General features: G+C 44.6%; 1 protein-coding gene across 1 annotated transcript in view; it reads right to left on the bottom strand.

Moving 5' to 3' along the window:
• Nucleotides 1–19,807, bottom strand: part of MTMR6 (myotubularin related protein 6) — a 92,458-nt gene that overhangs the window by 48,076 nt on the left and 24,575 nt on the right. The window contains exons 2-7 of the mRNA XM_040426192.1: nucleotides 18,720–18,836; nucleotides 16,126–16,288; nucleotides 14,184–14,341; nucleotides 7,922–8,050; nucleotides 4,223–4,357; nucleotides 4,009–4,141 (exon numbers count right to left, since the gene is read on the bottom strand). Of these exons, the coding sequence (XP_040282126.1) occupies nucleotides 4,009–4,141; nucleotides 4,223–4,357; nucleotides 7,922–8,050; nucleotides 14,184–14,341; nucleotides 16,126–16,288; nucleotides 18,720–18,836 (835 nt within the window). The remainder of the gene's footprint in view (nucleotides 1–4,008; nucleotides 4,142–4,222; nucleotides 4,358–7,921; nucleotides 8,051–14,183; nucleotides 14,342–16,125; nucleotides 16,289–18,719; nucleotides 18,837–19,807) is intronic.

Raw genomic sequence — 19,807 nt, 5'->3', positions numbered from 1 at the left:
AGATCAGCGCATGGTAAGAACCGAAACGTATGTATAAAGTTACCCACCACCCGAGGGCATGTACATTATACTACACCCGAAAAGGTCACACTGCATCCCTGAATATTCAAATGTCGATTTTTAACTGTCTATAAACTACTGGGTGGTCCACACTTCTCTCAGCAAGGACATACCTGAACATCCTTGCAGAGACAGCAGTTGCACAGAGAACCATCCAACTGCAGGAGCGGGCAATCTGCTGCCACTGACAGCTGGGCTCTCCGGAGAGAGGGCAGGGATATGTTTTACCTTCTCAAACACTGTATACAAAATGCTCAATGAGCGCTGCATATACAGGTCAGGAAGCCGCAACGCATCGGTTCTAGCAATCATGAGAAAGCTGGGGGAAGGGGTATCTGCATGAGCTCCTGGGTCTTATCGGACCCAGATTAGCTACACAGTGAGGCTCAACAGCCTTGCTAAAATGTCTGGGGGCTGTACTCCAACATCACTGAGGCTAATGTCAGCCCAAGTTACAGGAGAAATAAGCAACACAAAAATAACTGTAATGTTAACGGTCCCCAAAAGATGTTGTAAGACACCACATGACAAAAAAAACAGCCCCATGCATCACGAAAAAAGCCCCAAAAATGTGTTACATAACTGAACAGAAGAAACAAATATGCCTTTCAAAGACAAATACGCCCTGGTCTTGAACTGGTTAAGGTAGACGTAGAGTTTCTGAATTTAATAAAATACACATTTAACAATGACCATATTTAAAGGGTTTCTACCATCAGATTTGGTGATATGTAGCGGACTGACATTAGCGATGTGCTAGTGTCAGCACTACATAACCGTCTTCTTTGTTCACTTCTGTCTGCGGCCGTTCACCTAAAAAACATACTTTTATCAATATGCTAATGAGCCTCTAGGTGCTATGTGGGCGTCGATTCAGCACCTAGAGGCTCCGTCTACTGACCATTTATGCCGCCCATCTAGCCCGCCACGCTCCTCTTGACTGACGGCCAATTTCCCAGCACCTCAGTCTAAATCCCGCGAGTGCGCCATCCGCTTCTGTATTCGGCGCAGGCGCAGTGACTGTCGGACGCGCTCCTAGCGCCAGCTTCCTCACTGTGCCTGTGCAGAATACAGAAGCGGACGGCGCTGGCGCGGGATTTAGACTGAGGTGCAGGGAAATTGGGCGTCAGTCAAGAGGAGTGTGGCGGGCTAGACGGTCGACATGGGCGGCATAAATGGTCAGTAGACAGAGCCTCTAGGTGCTGAATCGACGCCCACATAGCACCTAGAGGCTCATTAGCATATTGATAAAAGTACGTTTTTTAGGTGAACGGCCGCAGACAGAAGTGAACAAAGAACACGGTTATGTAGTGCTGACACTAGCACATCGCTAATGTCAGTCCGCTACAAATCACCAAATCTGATGGTAGGAACCTTTAAAGGCAGGATGGTATAATAAAACCATTACCTTATCAATGTACACAACCTTTTTATATACTACACAATTCTACTGACTGCCCATGATGTCTTATCAGCACAGATAAAGTAACCAGCGGTGCATACTGCCATCTAGTGGATGAAATAGGACATACAGCAATGCTCTGTATAATAATCAACTCATTATGAAAACAGGTACCTTTTGCATTGGGGGAGGGGGCAGTAGTTAGCTGGGAAGTATTATTTCTTTCCCAAAGAAATAAAACCTAGATGCTCTTTAAAGGGATTTTGTAGATTTTTCTGATCTGTCCCTATGAAACTGGCTGACCTGAACTGAAGGCCTCTGTGTTGGTTCCATGTTCATACACTCACCTAAAGAATTATTAGGAACACCATACTAATACGGTGTTGGACCCACTTTTGCCTTCAGAACTACATTAATTCTACGTGGCATTGATTTAACAAGGTGCTGATAGCATTCTTCAGAAATGTTGGCCCATATTGATAGGATAGCATCTTGCAGTTGATGGAGATTTGAGGGATGCACATCCAGGGCACGAAGCTCCCGTTCCACCACATCCCAAAGATGCTCTATTGGGTTGAGATCTGTTGACTGTGGGGGCCATTTTAGTACAGTGAACTCATTGTCATGTTCAAGAAACCAATTTGAAATGATTGGAGCTTTGTGACATGGTGCATTATCCTGCTGGAAGTAGCCATCAGAGGATGGATACATGTTCTCATTCTGTTTACGCCAAATTCGGACTCTACCATTTGAATGTCTCAACAGAAATTGAGACTCATCAGACCAGGCAACATTTTTCCAGTCTTCAACAGTCCAATTTTGGTGAGCTCGTGCAAATTGTAGCCTCTTTTTCCTATTTGTAGTGGAGATGAGTGGTACCCGGTGGGGTCTTCTGCTGTTGTAGCCCATCCGCCTCAAGGTTGTGCGTGTTGTGGCTTCACAAATGCTTTGCTGCATACCTCGGTTGTAACGAGTGGTTATTTCAGTCAACGTTGCTCTTCTATCAGCTTGAATCAGTCGGCCCATTCTCCTCTGACCTCTAGCATCCCCAAGGCATTTTTGCCCACAGGACTGCCGCATACTGGATGTTTTTCCCTTTTCACACCATTCTTTGTAAACCCTAGCAATGGTTGTGCGTGAAAATCCCAGTAACTGAGCAGATTGTGAAATACTCAGACCGGCCCGTCTGGCACCAACAACCATGCCACGCTCAAAATTGCTTAAATCACCTTTGTTTCCCATTCTGACATTCAGTTTGGAGTTCAGGAGATTGTCTTGACCAGGACCACCCCCCTAAATGCATTGAAGCAACTGCCATGTGATTGGTTGACCAGATAATTGCATTAATGAGAAATAGAACAGGTGTTCCTAATAATTCTTTAGGTGAGTGTATGTGCCCACATTACTGAGAAAAATGATGTTTTATACACTGCCTGTCCAAAAAGTCGCCACCTGGATTTAACTAAGCAAATAGTTATGAGCCTCCTATTGGATAATTACTGCATGGGCGATTATCTTTCAGCTGGCAACAAATTGTTTAACCCCAACTGATGCAATGAGTTGCTTCTCATTTCTTAAACAACCATGTCGAAAGACACATCTCGTGGTCGCGGAAAAGATGTAAGGGTACTTTCACACTTGCGTTGTTTGATTCCGGCAGGCAGTTCCGTTGCCTGAACTGCCTGACTGTTCAGGCAAACTGTATGCAAACGCATGTCATTTTTCTGACTGATCAGGCATTTTTCAGACTGATCAGGATCCTGATCAGTCTGAAAAATGCCTGATCAGTCAGAAAAATGCATTGCAATACCGGATCCGTTTTTCCGGTGTCATCAGGCAAAACGGATCCGGAATTTTTATTTTTATTTTTAAAGGTCTGCTGCGCATGTGCAGACCGGAAGGACGGATCCGGCATTCCGGTATTTTGAATGCCGGATCCGGCACTAATACATTCCTATGGAAAAAAATGCCGGATCCGGCATTCAGGCAAGTCTTCAGTTTTTTTCCGCCGGAGATAAAACCGTAGCATGCTACGGTTTTCTCTTTTGCCTGATCAGTCAAAACGACTGAACTGAAGACATCCTGATGCCTGATCAGTTCTTTTCCGGTATAGAGCCCCTAGGACGGAACTCTATGCCGGAAAAGAAAGACGCAAGTGTGAAAGTAGCCTTAATCTGTTTGAGAAGGGTCAAATCATTGGCATGTATCAAGCAAAGAAAACATCTAAAGGAGATTGCAGAAACTACTAAAATTGGGTTAATAACGGTCCAATGCATTATTAAAAACTAGAAGGATAGTGGGGACCCATCGTATTCGAGGAAGAAATGTGGCAGGAAAAAAATCCTGAATGATCGTGATCGGCGATCACTAAACGTTTGGTGAAATCAAATCGAAGAAAAACAACAGTAGATCTCAACCCAATAGAGCATCTTTGATACAAGTGCAGGTTCCCAGAAGCCTCGATGATATAGGGGGGTGCACAGGTGCAATATACTGGAGAACCCCCCCACACACCGCTATCATCCACAACATCATGCATCCCGTACCTTCCATCAGCTTCTGCAGGCTCGACCTCATAACATGAATGTTCTCAATTCCAACAAACTGGAACTTGATGTTGGAGTAATTGTCTGCATTCTCGTAGCCTTTGCCTGCCGCGCGGTTCGCCATGGCGTTCAACTGCCAAGAGACAGAATATTTTCTCATGGAACACATCACGCGGATTAGGTGACAGCAAATATGGAGAAGTTATGCACTTACCTTCGGTCTGGTGTCCATCACATACATGGACCGCCATTCAGGATTGGCTTTGCTGACTGACTGCAGCATATGCTCGTCTTCCAGACACCGGGCACTGAAACCAGACAGGGGCTGACTGCACCTGCAGATGACCACCTGCACAGAAGGAAACCAGGGAGGCCACATCAAGCTGAGGATGACTGATCGGCCGCTTCAGAAACTCACTTCAATCTGCAATCGCATATGACTAGACCCCTGCACTAAGGGGGTCACTTATTAAGACCAGCGTTTTAGACGCCGGGCTTAATAAAACCCCTGCACTGGCGGAGGATCGTAGAAGTTATGAAGAGGCGCTGGCCTCTACATAACTTCGACATATCCACCGCTGCTTCTAAATCTAAGCCAGCTTCCTTGCTGTCTCACATTTAGCCCATTTTCTACACCTTAGGCTACTTTTACACTTGCGTTCTTGATGGATCCGGCAGGGTTCAGCAAAAACGCTTCCGCAACTGATAATACAACCGTCTGCATCCGTTATGAACGGATCCGGTTGTATTATCTTTAACATAGCAATGATTGATCCGTCATGAACACCAATGAAAGGCAATGGGGAACGGATCTGTTTTCTATTGTGTCTGAGAAAACTGATCCGTCCCCATTGACTTGCATTGTGGGTCATGCCGTCTCCGTTCTGCTCCGCATCCCATGACAGAAAGAAAACCGAAGCTTGCGGCGGTTTGCTCTTCGGTATGAGAACGCAACCAAACGGAACGGAATGCATTTTGGAGTGTTCCATTCTGTTCAGTTACGTTTTGTCCCCATTGACAAAAAGAGAAGCGTTTTTCTCCGGTATTGAGATCCTATGACGGATCTCAATACCGGAAAATGTAAAACACAAGCGTGAAAGTAGCCTAAACCAGGAATAGAAAATGATGAATGAGACGGACCTGCCGGCCTGTCCCCTTCCCCGACCACTTTTTTTAGACCCGGCAGGAGCGGGAAGAGGTCATAGATTGCGCCTGAAATACGCCTAATATAGGAGTAATTCAGTATAATCAATTACCCCCTTACTGCTCACTTCTCTTAAAGGGACTGTGAACCTAAAAGTAAATGGAAAACAGACCTCTGCTTCTTGAAACCATTTGCAGTGCGTGATATCATTCATGTTTGTAGATCTCTTTAACCCTTTTAAGACCACACTGGACACTGTGTATGCAGCTTGTTAATTTGGCATCATGCATTCTCTACATCTTCTCTGCAGGTCTGTCTACACACATCACTGGTAACATCTATTAGGAAGGCACAGATAATGTCTTCCCCGGTAACCTCACAGCTGTGAAATCTATTGTAATCAATTAGTCGCCATTGCAGTGAAACACAACTCTGGAGATCGGAATCATGAAATTGATATTAGTCGTGCCTTTACATGTGGGGCTAATACTGGAGTAACTGAAGCCAGGGTCCGGCTGTAATGGCTGGGATCAAAGATATTTCCGATGCGGGCTGTTCAACACTAAAGATGCCATGGCTAATAACAACTGCAGCATTTAAGCAGTTAGGCCGAATGCACACGGCCGTGTTCCGCGGCCGAGAGCGGTCCGTGGTATGCTGGGCTGGATTCCTGTTCAGAGCAGGAGCGCACGGCGTCATTGGTTGCTATGACGCCGTGCGCTTCACGCCGCCGCCGCTGCTGTACGGCCGTGTGCATTCGGCCTTAGAGAGGGGCTACCTCTGTCCCCATTGCCCCCCCTGGTGAATGCTATTGTGGGGTGATGATGCTCTGCCATGGCAGCTGGGGGTCTGCCATGACTGTATACTTCTTAGGTTGTGCCACAGGTCTAATAGACAGACTATAGTCTAACTCAGTCTACAAGGTATACCAACGCAGTATAAAAGACATCAAATGATTGCTTTGAGACGTCCCCTAGTGAGACCAAATAAAAAAATAATAAAAGTTAATAAAATAAAAAAAATAAAACCATTTTTGTAGAAGTGGTACAAATATCCCATTCACACATATATGGTGTAAGTTGCATTTGTCACAACCTGTAGAATAAAGATAATGTTATTTAAACGGCACAATGTTAAAAATTTAAAAATAAGCAAAAAAAATAAAAATAAGGAATTGATATTTTTTTCCCAATTCCGTCCCCGCCCCTCAAAAAATAAATAATTGGTAGCCAATGAGCCCTAAAAAGCAGAAATGAAAACTATATTTCTTGCCGCAAAAAAACAAGCCTGCATACGGCTCCATCAATGCAAAAATGAATACATTATGGCTCTTGGAATGCGGCAACAGGGACTTTTTTTTTCTTCGCACGAGACGCCATTATTATGCAAATGTACTGAAAAACGCCTGTGGCTAGGGAATAACGTCTAACAACTGAAATACCCTTTAAAACAGGAGATTATGAATAACCAGGACTCTTCTCAGGTAGATTGGACTCTTTTCCAGGCCCGGGCTGCAATGATTATGATGCTGGTTCTCAGCAACCACTTACTTTAAGCTGATGTGTGACACACCGCTGACATCAGCATTTCTGTCAGTACTTTATACTGCCCTCAGTGAGGTCAGCATCAAGTTGATGACAGGTTCCCTTTAATGCCAAAAACGGTACTTTAGGGATTAAAGTGATCCCTATCCACAGAATGGGGCAAGACTAAATGATCAGCGGGGCACTGCTAGGACCTCCACTGAGGCACAGAATGCGAGTCCTGTTCCCCTGTCCCAATGAGGGGAGACGGGTTGGGTTAAACACGTGCACTGCTGCTCCATTCATTTACTATAGGATTGGTGGAGAGCAGGAAAAAAAAGATACAAGAAAATTAATATTAGAATTCAGAATCATCCTTATGTTGGAAAGAAATTAGATTTCAATTTTAGACCTTATTGCCCAATCCTACTTCATAGTAAAAAAAAATTTAAGGGGTTGTCCACTTTTCCTCAATATCAATATCAATATCCGATTGGCAGGGCTCTGACACCCCGCACCCTCGCCGATCAGGCGTTTCAGAGTTTAGCTCTGACATTAGGACTACACAGCTCCAGGCTACTGCAGCGCTGCTCCCATTCACTTCAGTGGAGACCACCAGATACGAAAGACCTGATCCCTACTCCCTTTGACAAATCATAAAATACTGTGGATGGTAAACCCCTTTAAAGGGGGGTTTCCATTAGCAACATTTATCCCCAACCCACAGGATATGTAATAACTGTACGACCGCTGGGGCCTCTGTGTGTGGAGTGGTGGTGCGCACGTCTTACGGTGTACTCAGCAGTCCCACACAAGTGAATTGAGCAGAGGCGAGGTGATAAATGTTCTCATTCGTCGCCATCACTGGCAGCTAGTGAAGGGCATCACCGTTGCACCCACGCTCCACTCATTTCTGTGGCCAGCACCTCCCTGTCTGCTTTGCCACTGCCTGGCCCTGTCAATCAAAGCAGTAAGGGAAGGGCTGGGCTGGCCACAAAAATGAGCGGAGCTTGGGTGCAACAAGAGCAATGATGACTCCCTTATTGCACCAAAGGCCTAATTTGCATACCAAGAAAAAAAGTATCATAATTCAGGAACGGAGCCTCCGATCAACGTAAGAGGAACAGTGTTTTAATCAGGAGAACCAAAGCTATGTGTTGGATAAGGAAGGTCTCTGGTGACAGATTCCCTTTAACATACGTTTTATACATTTCAGAGAGCTCTACGTTAGAAGGTGAAGAGATACCTGCGTCTCCTGGTGATAGTAAGACAGCACTGGAAACCTGCCTTTACTTCTGAACTTTGAGCTCCCGACAATGATTGGCTTACTGGCTGGAAGGGGTACGTACAAGTCTCTAGGATAGGTCTCGCACACCTGAAAAACACAACCAAACTATCAGAATGCTGAGAATACTCCCTCTAGGGCGATGGCCATGTTCACACTAGATGTTGTGGCGGCCCATTGTTCTGTTTTGTCATGGTGGCCATTTTTTCCCCAAAGTGATAAGAGGAAATGCAGCCATATTGGTTGTCGCCTCAGATGGCACTTATTATTAAGGCTACTTTCACACTAGCATTTTTTGCAGATCATGAATCTGAATATAACCGCATGCATCCGTCATGAACGGATCCGTTTGTATTATCTGTAACATAGACAAGACGGATCCGTCATGAACTCCACTGAAAGTCAATGGGAGACAAATCCGTTTTCTATTGTGCCAGAGAAAACTGATCCGTCCCCATTGACCTTACATTGTGTGCCAGGACGGATCAGTTTGGCTCCGTTTCATCAGACAAGCAGCGTCTTGCTGTTCGCTTCCAGAGCGGAATGGAGACTGAACGGAGGCAAACTGATGCATTCTGAGCGGATCCTTTTCCATTCAGAAAGCATTAGGGCAAAACTGATCCGTTTTGGACCGCTTGTGAGATTCCTGAACGGATCTCAGAAACGGAAAGCCAAAACGCAAATGTGAAAGTAGCCTAAAGTGATAAAACTGTCCATCTGTTATTGCTGGAACGCACTGGGAGAATTACTGGGTACCATCAGCTTCTAAGAAGTCAGTTCAGATGTGAAAACCAGTATGGCTGCTCTTCCAGTTTCCAAACACACCAGCCTAAAAAAAAACAAAGATAAATAAATAAAATAAAAAAAAATACAAATGCCAATACATGATATTCATGAATGATAAGGGAAAGGATTTTAGCAGCTCTCACCTCTGGTCACCTGCCTGAAGCACGGAAAGGGAAGTGGCTTGAACCTAGCCACACTTGATAAATCCAAGAACAAAGAGAAAGGTTGATTCCAGCTTCAGCATATAAAAAGTTTTCTTTATTCGGCTTGTAATAAAATCCAACAAAGATGTCACATGGAGAGACACAAGATTGTGACGCGTTTCGGGCTGTGGTATTAAGCCCTTCTTCAAGACAATACAAAAGTGTACTAAAAACAAATACTTTATATACCACACAAATGGGTTACTCCTCCCTCTTAGTTAATTGGAGACTGTGTCCCAGACCCAGGTGCTCCAAGATTAGGAGATCCTCCCTGGAGCACGTGGGTGGGGACGCAGTGCTTCACAGAATTACACACTCAGAGACCGCATATAAACATGTTGATGCACTACATATACTGCAGAGTTAAATCATGTTTTCTGTTCAAACCCTTTGGTATACAAGTGTCAAGAATGAACATCCAATATGTTTCCCTACTTAGAAGCTTCTGTTTGCGATCGCCTCCTCTGACAGGTGTGGAAACCACTTCCACTCCCTGTACAGAAAACGCAGAAATATCGCCCTTGTGAACAGTGGCAAAATGTCTCGTAGCCGCTGAGACATTACGGGACATAAAATGAGGGACATCGCTCAGATGTTTTCTTATACGCACCTTCAGTTCATTAGTGGTACAGCCCACGTATTGTAGGTTGCATATTTTGCATGTTATGACATAAACTACATGGTCTGTTTTACAATTTATATATTGCTTGAGTATGTGTTCTTTGTTATTGGCCCTAGATGTGACCTCTTTCGAGATGAGCATGTGTCGACAGCATATACATTTGTTGCTGCCGCATTTATAATTACCGTTTGTTTTGGGCCAGCTGTTCATTCTGGGGAAATTCTCCCTATATAAACTGGGGCTGATTTTTTGCCCTACTGTGGGGGCTTTTTTTGCTACACATCTAATCCCTGTTGAAGCTATATTTTTCCATTCTTCATTGTAATTCAAAACATGAAGATGTTTGCGCATAATTTTGCAAATCTTAAAGTAGTCTCTACTATAATTAGTAGTAAAAGTGATGGGTTTTTCTTTATTAATAGTAGTGTCCTTAATCATGATATTTTTATTCTTATTTTTATTATCGTGTCCCCTGTCATTAATGTCTCCATCAGCATTTTTGTTCTCATTATCTATGTTCTTATTTTTATGATTTTTTGGAAAAATTAGGGTTTCTCTATCTTTTGATCTGGCAAAATTGATTCCTCTCTCAATATTGGTTTGGGTGTAACCCCTCACCTTAAGTCTGGCTGCAATATTTTTAGCTTCTCTTTCAAAGAGCTCTGGGGTAGAGCAATTTCTCTTCGCCCTTATCATTTCTCCCTTGGGGATATTTTTTAGGACGTGTGGTGGATGGCAGGAGGAGGCAGAGAGAATGGTATTACCAGCTGTAGACTTTCTATGGGTGTATGTAACCACCCTGCTGGTGTTATTATCACCTTCCAGACATAAATCCAGAAAAACAATTCTCCCTGGATCGCTGGAAAAGGTGAGTTTTATTGATGTAGTACAATTATTTAGATATTCTATACAGTCAGCTATCCTCTCTGCGTCCCCCTGCCACACCCACAGCATATCGTCGATATAACGACCGTACCATTTGAAATCTTCTCTATAGGGATTGTTATCAGAAAAGAGAAAATTATTCTCCCACCACGCCATATATATATTTGCTATTAACGGTGAGTATTTAGCTCCCATAGGGATTCCTGATTGCTGCAAGTAATATTTTTTGTTGAACATAAAATAATTATGTCTCATCAAAAAATCCAGAACCAAACATAAAAATTCCTGCAGTTCTAGAGTATAATTACTATAATGTTCCAGAAACCATTTTAAAGCAACAATAGCAGATTCGTGGGGGATGTTAGTATATAATGAGGAGATATCTGCTGTCACCCATGTAAAGTTTTTATGCCAGAGCTCTTTGAAAGAGAAGCTAAAAATATTGCAGCCAGACTTAAGGTGAGGGGTTACACCCAAACCAATATTGAGAGAGGAATCAATTTTGCCAGATCAAAAGATAGAGAAACCCTAATTTTTCCAAAAAATCATAAAAATAAGAACATAGATAATGAGAACAAAAATGCTGATGGAGACATTAATGACAGGGGACACGATAATAAAAATAAAAATAAGAATAAAAATAAAAATATCATGATTAAGGACACTACTATTAATAAAGAAAAACCCATCACTTTTACTACTAATTATAGTAGAGACTACTTTAAGATTTGCAAAATTATACGCAAACATCTTCATGTTTTGAATTACAATGAAGAATGGAAAAATATAGCTTCAACAGGGATTAGATGTGTAGCAAAAAAAGCCCCCACAGTAGGGCAAAAAATCAGCCCCAGTTTATATAGGGAGAATTTCCCCAGAATGAACAGCTGGCCCAAAACAAACGGAAATTATAAATGCGGCAGCAACAAATGTATATGCTGTCGACACATGCTCATCTCGAAAGAGGTCACATCTAGGGCCAATAACAAAGAACACATACTCAAGCAATATATAAATTGTAAAACAGACCATGTAGTTTATGTCATAACATGCAAAATATGCAACCTACAATACGTGGGCTGTACCACTAATGAACTGAAGGTGCGTATAAGAAAACATCTGAGCGATGTCCCTCATTTTATGTCCCGTAATGTCTCAGCGGCTACGAGACATTTTGCCACTGTTCACAAGGGCGATATTTCTGCGTTTTCTGTACAGGGAGTGGAAGTGGTTTCCACACCTGTCAGAGGAGGCGATCGCAAACAGAAGCTTCTAAGTAGGGAAACATATTGGATGTTCATTCTTGACACTTGTATACCAAAGGGTTTGAACAGAAAACATGATTTAACTCTGCAGTATATGTAGTGCATCAACATGTTTATATGCGGTCTCTGAGTGTGTAATTCTGTGAAGCACTGCGTCCCCACCCACGTGCTCCAGGGAGGATCTCCTAATCTTGGAGCACCTGGGTCTGGGACACAGTCTCCAATTAACTAAGAGGGAGGAGTAACCCATTTGTGTGGTATATAAAGTATTTGTTTTTAGTACACTTTTGTATTGTCTTGAAGAAGGGCTTAATACCACAGCCCGAAACGCGTCACAATCTTGTGTCTCTCCATGTGACATCTTTGTTGGATTTTATTACAAGCCGAATAAAGAAAACTTTTTATATGCTGAAGCTGGAATCAACCTTTCTCTTTGTTCTATGATATTCATGAATATACACCCAAAAATACCTTTTGGGTAGAGTTCCTGTTTTGTCATTAAAACCAGTTCATTTTTTTTAATCAAAATACATCCAAATGCTGTGACAATTCATTTCCATTTAACCCCTCAGATGTCATGGGGTCAATAACAAGTGTGACATCTCAACGGTTAGACAGTGGGAATGGTCTACCATCCCCGCAATGCAATCACGGGAAAGCGGGGGGGGGGGGGGGGGGGGTTCGGGTCAGATAGCCAATAAGTTGTCATGGCAGTTGGGGACCTCCTGAAGCCCCTTAACCCCCCCCCCCCCCCCCCCCCCAGAACTTCTATTAGGCTATAATAGGTTGTTGGTAAAATCTCTATATACTCCAACTGCAGACTCAAGTTTTTTTTCTCTTAAATATTAAAAATATATTAAAAATTAAAGGAGTTTTCCAACATTTTTATACGGATGTCCTACCGGGACTGCGCGCGGCCGGCCGGTTCCCTTTAAATAAAAAGTGTAAAAAAAAAAAAAGTTTGAAAAAAAACACCAAAATATTAAGTATGAATCACCCCCTTTCCCAATTTTACATATAAAATGAATAAACAATAAATAAACATATTACATATCGCCACGTCAGAAAAGTCCAAACTATTAAAAAAAATCTATGCGGTGAACGCCAGAACAGAAAAAATAAATAAAAACTGCACGATTTGCCATTTTTTTAAATGCGGAATGCACGTGTCTTTTTTGGTTTATTTTTTTGCGTGGTATTGAATGGTATCGAGTATCGCAATACTTTTTTAAGGTATCGAAACCGAATCAAATATTTGGTATCGCAACAACTCTACATAGAAGTTAATGGAGCTGGGTGCATTATCAAGCACAGCCACTATACAATGGACGGCGCTGTGCTTGGTAAACTGAGAGAAGGCTGCAGCGCACACAGGAGCCCCGATGCCTTCTCAAAACAGCTGATCGGTGGGGCTCCCGGTGTCAGACCCTCACTGATCAGATACTGATGACCTATCCTGAGGATAAGTCATCAGTATTAAATGTCAGAAAACAATTTTAAACAAACAAACAAACAAAAAAGATCATTGATCAAATTGATAAATAAAAAATAAATATAATTGGCATCACCGCCTCCAGAAATATTAAAATATCACATTTATCAAATGAATGACGTAAAAAAAAATGTTGTTTTTATGGTCCTCACATTTTTTTTATAAAATAATGATCGAAAAGTCATTTGTAACCCAATGGCACAAAAAAACTAGAGCTCACCCTGCAAGAAAACTAGCCCTCCTACAGCTCCATTGGTGCAAGCTCTGCGTTCTCTTCATACAGCTGATCAAGGGGGTGCCGGCAGTCAGACCCCCGCTGATCTGATATTGATGACCTATCCTGAGGATATAGCAAAAGCGGAGAACACTTTTGGGGTCCGCACCATTAGTTTTACATTCGTCCCTACATTCCTCTAGATAGGTCATCAATATGAGATTGGTGGGGGTCGGACACCTTGCACCCTCACCGATAAGCGCAGAAATATAGAGTGTACAGCGCTGAAGCAGAAGGCTCCGTACGTGGCGCAGTGGACATGACGGAAACTACCTAATGTATATAGCTTTCTGCTTCAGCTCCCTACACTGTCTGATGAAGTGGCGGCAGGAAACAGCTGATCGTGGGGTGCTGGGTGTTGGACCCCACCAATCTCATATTGATGACCTATCCTGCGAGATCGGTCATCAACATCTGTAGCCTGGATAATACCTTTAAAAAACATAAGAAATATCCTGCCAAAATCCAGATGGAGATAGGAGTGAAACATTTTCTTCTGTCCACTTGGAATTTTCAGGCAAAGAATATGGAAAGGAAGACCCACTGTAAATGAAAGGGAAAATACAGATACAACTACAACGCTGAAATAAACTATTAAGGAATTCCTTAAATAGCAGTTCCCCAATATAAAGTTATTGAAAAGATTCCATCTGAGGAGAGCTCAATAACCAGAGAGCTTCCCGCAGATCCATTTACCTTATACTCTCGGTTCACATCGGAGAGCTGCCAGTAAGCATTAGGGACCCCCATTCTCTTATACTCGTCTTTCAGGTCGATGCACTGCCAGCCGAGGACCCGCTCCGTCTCCTTCTGTTTGGGGTTGTAGGAAAATGCGTAGAGATCTTCGTATCTGACTAATAGAGGAAAAAGGAATAATTCAGATCAGTAAACAGCAGACTGTAATAGTAATACACGGACCAGAAGCCGACAGGAGTAGGGTAGCAGCGCAGGAACGTGGAAACGCACGTTTTTTTAAAAAAATTGACGACACGTTACAACTATTGCAGAAACAAATCAAACGAAAAAAAGCTCCCCACGTTGTGCATATAGGAGCGCACCCATGCCACTTGAAGACAGGATCCACACGCCCGGCCTCGGCGTTCACCAAATAGACCAAAAGGAAAAGGATATAATCTTCATGAAATGTAGAAGCATCAAAATATCCATAGAACAAGGTCCAGCTGACCTACAGTGCGTGATCGTGGTACGAAGACACGTTACAAAGGCTGGACGTTTAAAGCTCGCAGCGCCATGACTGGATGCTAGCATGGAGTTGTATGTAGATACCATATATTATCAGGATTATAAACATTCTAAAGAATAAATAGGGAGAAAGGATCCCATTAATAAAAATACAGTAGATCACGTCTGCAGTTCATATCTGAAGGAATTCTTGGATCTAATAAATGTATTGAAAAAGGCTTTTTGGATACATTTATTAGATACATGAATTCCTTCAGGACAGAACCGGGGACATGATCTACTGCATTTTTATTAAAGGGGTTATCCAAGTTCTATATGCCCGGGCCCCTCACAGAGGTTGTACTTACCTCACTTCCCGGCACGAGCCTCCCTAGCGTCACTCGTCCCTGTCACCGCCTGCTATTGGCTGACACCAATCACCGTTTCTGTACACTTTGGCGGAGATAGGAGTGGGTCCAACAGATGGCCACCGCACTTATCTGACACAGAGCATATCCCAGCGATAGGTCATCAATGTCCCAGATGGAAATACCATTGTACGGCTCTCCAGTCTAGCTGTGCGGGGTCCTCCAGAGAGGCACTATTTGTAGCCACTCTTCACTTTGGCTAATTGATGGAGGTCCCGAACAATGGACTCCCTCTATTAAATGGGTTTTCTAAGTATCCTCAGGATAGATCATCAGTATCAGTTTGGCGAAGGTCTGGCACCCGGCACCCCTGCCGATCAGTTGTTTGAGGAGGCCATTGTGGTCAGTGTCGCGGCCTCTTCCTAGACCAGCGACGTCACGTCATGATGCTGCGCTTGGTGAGCTGCGAAGAGGCCATGGCGCATAGTGGTCGATCGGCAGTGGTCCCGGGTGTCAGACCCCCACCGATCAGATACTGATAACCTATCCTGAGGATAGGTCATTGGTATAAAACACTTGAAAACTTCTTTAACCCAGAATTCCCTGATATGGTATTTCAAATGTATTTTTTAAATAAATAAAAAAAACTTTAAGAGCTATTATGACAGGCATTGCTTACGTTCATCCAGCATCCTTTCATAAATAGAATGCCAGAACTGCAGTGAAGACTGACACGTGCAGGCAGAGCTGCAGAAGGAGAGAAAGAATGGGAACATTTATATGCCATTCAGTGACCGTGGAAAGCTGGGTGACCTATGGGCGGCTGTTATCCATGTACGACATTTCCTTTCATAGGACATGCTTTTGACTTCCGCCGCTTGAATAGGGGCCTATGGATACATCTGAAGTATATGATGGGAGCTTTCCGAGCATATATTGCGAACATACAGAGAAACTTGACATTTTTCATTTTGCAAAATGACTGCATTTTCTTTTACTATTTTGGGTGCAGGGGTTCAATGAAAAACGGTAACAACCAAAATCTGGCACAGACCTATAGGTTCAGTATGACATGGATCTGGCCTTACCTGGCCTGGATAGCTGGAGCAGAGAGTTGTAGATGTCATGACAGTCTCGCTCCCTGGGAACTATGAAATGTACCACGCGGAAGTTCTTGCACTGGATCACTAGGGGGCAGCCTGTAGTCGTGAGGGCGAGCTTCTCCACCGCAGCAATGTGATGATGTAAGATCTAATGCAAACCAAGAACACTTCCTCCATAAACCGTCCTTATATATATGCACGGAAAATCACGGAAAGAGGTTTTATATTTTCCCTGTCATTTCCAGTCACTTTTGGTCTCTGCCCTCCTATAATTCCATGCACTACAACACACCCTTACCTACGAATAGGGCTGAAATGATTACTCGATTGAATGGAGTAATTTGACACCAAAAAATCATTGATGCAAATTTTTCGCATCGAGGATTCGTTTGCGTCTTGTGACCACGGAGTGGGAGTGAAGCGCTTGCTACTACTTACCGCTTCGTGGTCACCCGCCGGCCCGTACTGCGCTGCACTGGATCCTGACACATTTTCAGGTCATAGTGCACGTAAGCGCGGACTATGACCCAACGCTGTGTGACATCAGGATCCAGTGCAGCGCGCGGAGAAGAAGAGGAAGGCGCTGTGGAGAGGCGCCCCTACAGGAAAGGTAAGTATTTTATTGGGGACATGGCACTGAAGGGGGACAGCCGGCAATGGATGGCATGGAGGGGCTGATCCGATGGCACTGGGGGAGTAGGGGCTGATCTGATGGCAGTGGGGGACATGGAGGGGCTGATCCGATGGCAGTGGGGGAGTAGGGGCTGATCTGATGGCAGTGGGGGACATGGAGGGGCTGATCTGATGGCATTGGGGGACATGGAGGGGCTGATCCGATGGCACTGGGAGACATGGAGGGGCTGATCCGATGGCACTGGGAGACATGGAGGGGCTGATCCGATGGCATGAGGGACATGGAGGGGCTGATCTGATGGCACTGGGAGACATGGAGGGGCTGATCTGATGGCATTGGGGGACATGGAGGGGCTGATCCGATGGCACTGGGGGACATGGAGGGGCTGATCCGATGGCATTGGGGGGCATGGAGGGGCTGATCCGATGGCACTGGGAGACATGGAGGGGCTGATCCGATGGCACTGGGAGACATGGAGGGGCTGATCCGATGGCATGAGGGACATGGAGGGGCTGATCTGATGGCATTGGGGGACATGGAGGGGCTGATCCGATGGCATGAGGGACATGGAGGGGCTGATCTGATAGCATTGGGGGACATGGAGGGGCTGATCTGATGGCACGGGGGAGTGGGGGACATGGCAATGGATGGCATGGAGGGGCTGATGGCACTGGGGGAACGGAGCTGATGGCACTGAGGTGGGGGGAGCTGAAGGCACTGGGGGAGCGAAGCTGATGGCACTGGGGTGGGGGGAGCTGAAGGCACTGGGGGATAGTGGAGCTGAAGGCACTGGGGGAACTGATGCACTTGGGATGATCGCACAGGGGTCACGAAGGGTGTTGGGGACTGATGGCAGGGGGTCTGATGAGTTTTTATAAAGGAAAACAGTTTATTAATTCATTTTTTCTTATTAGATTATTTTTTATGATTAATCGAGTAATCAATAAAATAATCGTTTACTAGAGCCCTACCAACGAACAATAAATAGCACTGTTCACCCTGATCCTCCTGATTCATGCACATAAAGCTTGGACTACATAGCTTCAGTAATTCTTACTTGGGAAGTGAGGAGATGCAGCCACATAACAATCTAGACTCACAGGGGGTCATTTATAAAACAGAAATACACCTCTGGCTCAGATGGCGGTGTAAAGCTCCTTTGCGCCACAATCTGCGACTTCTCCCCTCTCACGCCAGGTCTAAAAAAGTGGGCGTGGGGACGGGACGGTAGGCCCATCTCATTTACCATTTTCTACAGGCGTTTTAGGCGTAGAAATTGGTCTAAATGTAAGACAGCAAGGAAGCGGTCTTACATTTAGACTAGCGGTAGATCTGCCGAAGTTATGGATCCATCCCCAGCGCAGGGCCTTATTAAACCCGGCAATCTGGAATCTGTGGACAGCTCGGTGACCATCCCCATCAGCACTTGTCACCCAGCATGTGGACCCGCTCCACCTTGTATCTCAGTCTTCTGTGCCTTTCCTGTCAGCTCTTGGCGCAGGCCTTAAAGGGGTTGTCTGCTTTTTCGTATTGATGACCTATCCTCATAAATCCGGCTCTTCCACTACTTTCATTGTTCTGCTCCCCTAAGACCACCATAATCAGGACATAATGGTTTTGTGGGAAGGGGTTAAAATAGTTTTTCACCTTGACAGCCTCTTATCCCGCTGTAGCCGACCAAGCGATCACTTAGGGCACATAATGCTCCAGCTTCCGAAACACGTGCACAAGTCAGGTCTGCCATAGTGAGAGCCGCTCATTCGGACTGCACACTGGGTCAGACACGGGTCCTCAGTGGGGGGGGGATCTCTCTCTACGACATGATGAGATGACCCCTTTAATTTTCAATTCAGAGCAATTAAACAGTGAGCAGTCTGTAATAAGGGAGTGTTTGAGCGAGATAAGACGGGCGCACACACACGGCACCCACACTGGCGGTACATACCCAGATCTCTTTCTGCTGCGAGTCTATAAACAGCAGGTGAGTGGCGGTGAGGTACAACGTTCCAGAAGTCGACTTGTTGCTTGGGCTAAACCGATCCAATAGCTTCACCTGCTCCACCTAGAAGAACAAACAAGACGAGGCTGTTATGTAGAACTTTACAGGAGGCACAGCCTGGAAACATCATGTGGCTGTGTGCGGCCGCTCCCTGCTTACTGACATTACTACCCACAGGGTTGAAGGTGCTGTCAAGGATAAGAAGAAAATACTTTTTAAGACTTTTTAAAAGCCTTGGGACATGACAATGGAAAATTGCCAAGCCAAATATCCATCCGAAGCGGTTTTGGGGTGCTCCCCCCTCGTCAGTACAGAGTAGGGTTCTGCCTGGAGGAGTGTGATGCCTGGGATGCAGCTACTGTCACACTCGCGTTTGGTGCGGATCCGTCATGGATCTGCACAGGCGCATCCGTTCAGATAATACAACCGTCTGCATCCGTTGAGAACGGATCAGTTTGTATTATCTGTAACATTGCCAAGACGGATCCGTCTTAAACACCATTGAAAGTCAATGGAGGACGGATCCGTTTTCTATTGTGCCAGATTGTGTCAGTGAAAACGGATTCGCCCCCATTGACTTACATTGTGTATCAGGACGGATCCGTTTGGCTCAGTTTCGTCAAGCAGCGTCTTGGTGTCCGCCTCCAGAGCGTAATGGAGACGGAACGGAGACAAACTGATGCATTATGAGCGGATCCTTTATCCATTCAGAATGCGTTAGGGAAAAACTGATCCGTTTTGGACCGCTTGTGAGAGCCCTGAACGGATCTTACAAACGGAAAGCCAAAACGCCAGTGTGAAAGGAGACTTAGCTGTCCGTGGATGGATATCTGACCTGGCTATTTTCCCTTGTCCTGTCCCAAGTCTTGTTAAAAAGTCGGATTTTGACTCATAGGAAATCACTTCCACAAGGTGGCGCCAGCAAGATAGTGCTCTTCTCAGGACATGCTTTTTTCTATATTGTCTTCCCATGGAGCATTGCCAATAAGTCTCCATACTGTGAAGCACTTCCAGTAAGTCTCCGCTCCAGGCTG

Source organism: Bufo bufo, chromosome 3 (assembly GCF_905171765.1).
Source record: "Bufo bufo chromosome 3, aBufBuf1.1, whole genome shotgun sequence".
Classification (NCBI taxonomy): Eukaryota; Metazoa; Chordata; class Amphibia; order Anura; family Bufonidae; genus Bufo; species Bufo bufo.
The sequence above is the reverse complement of the archived record's forward strand: the minus strand, read 5'-3'. Positions and strand labels throughout refer to the sequence as shown.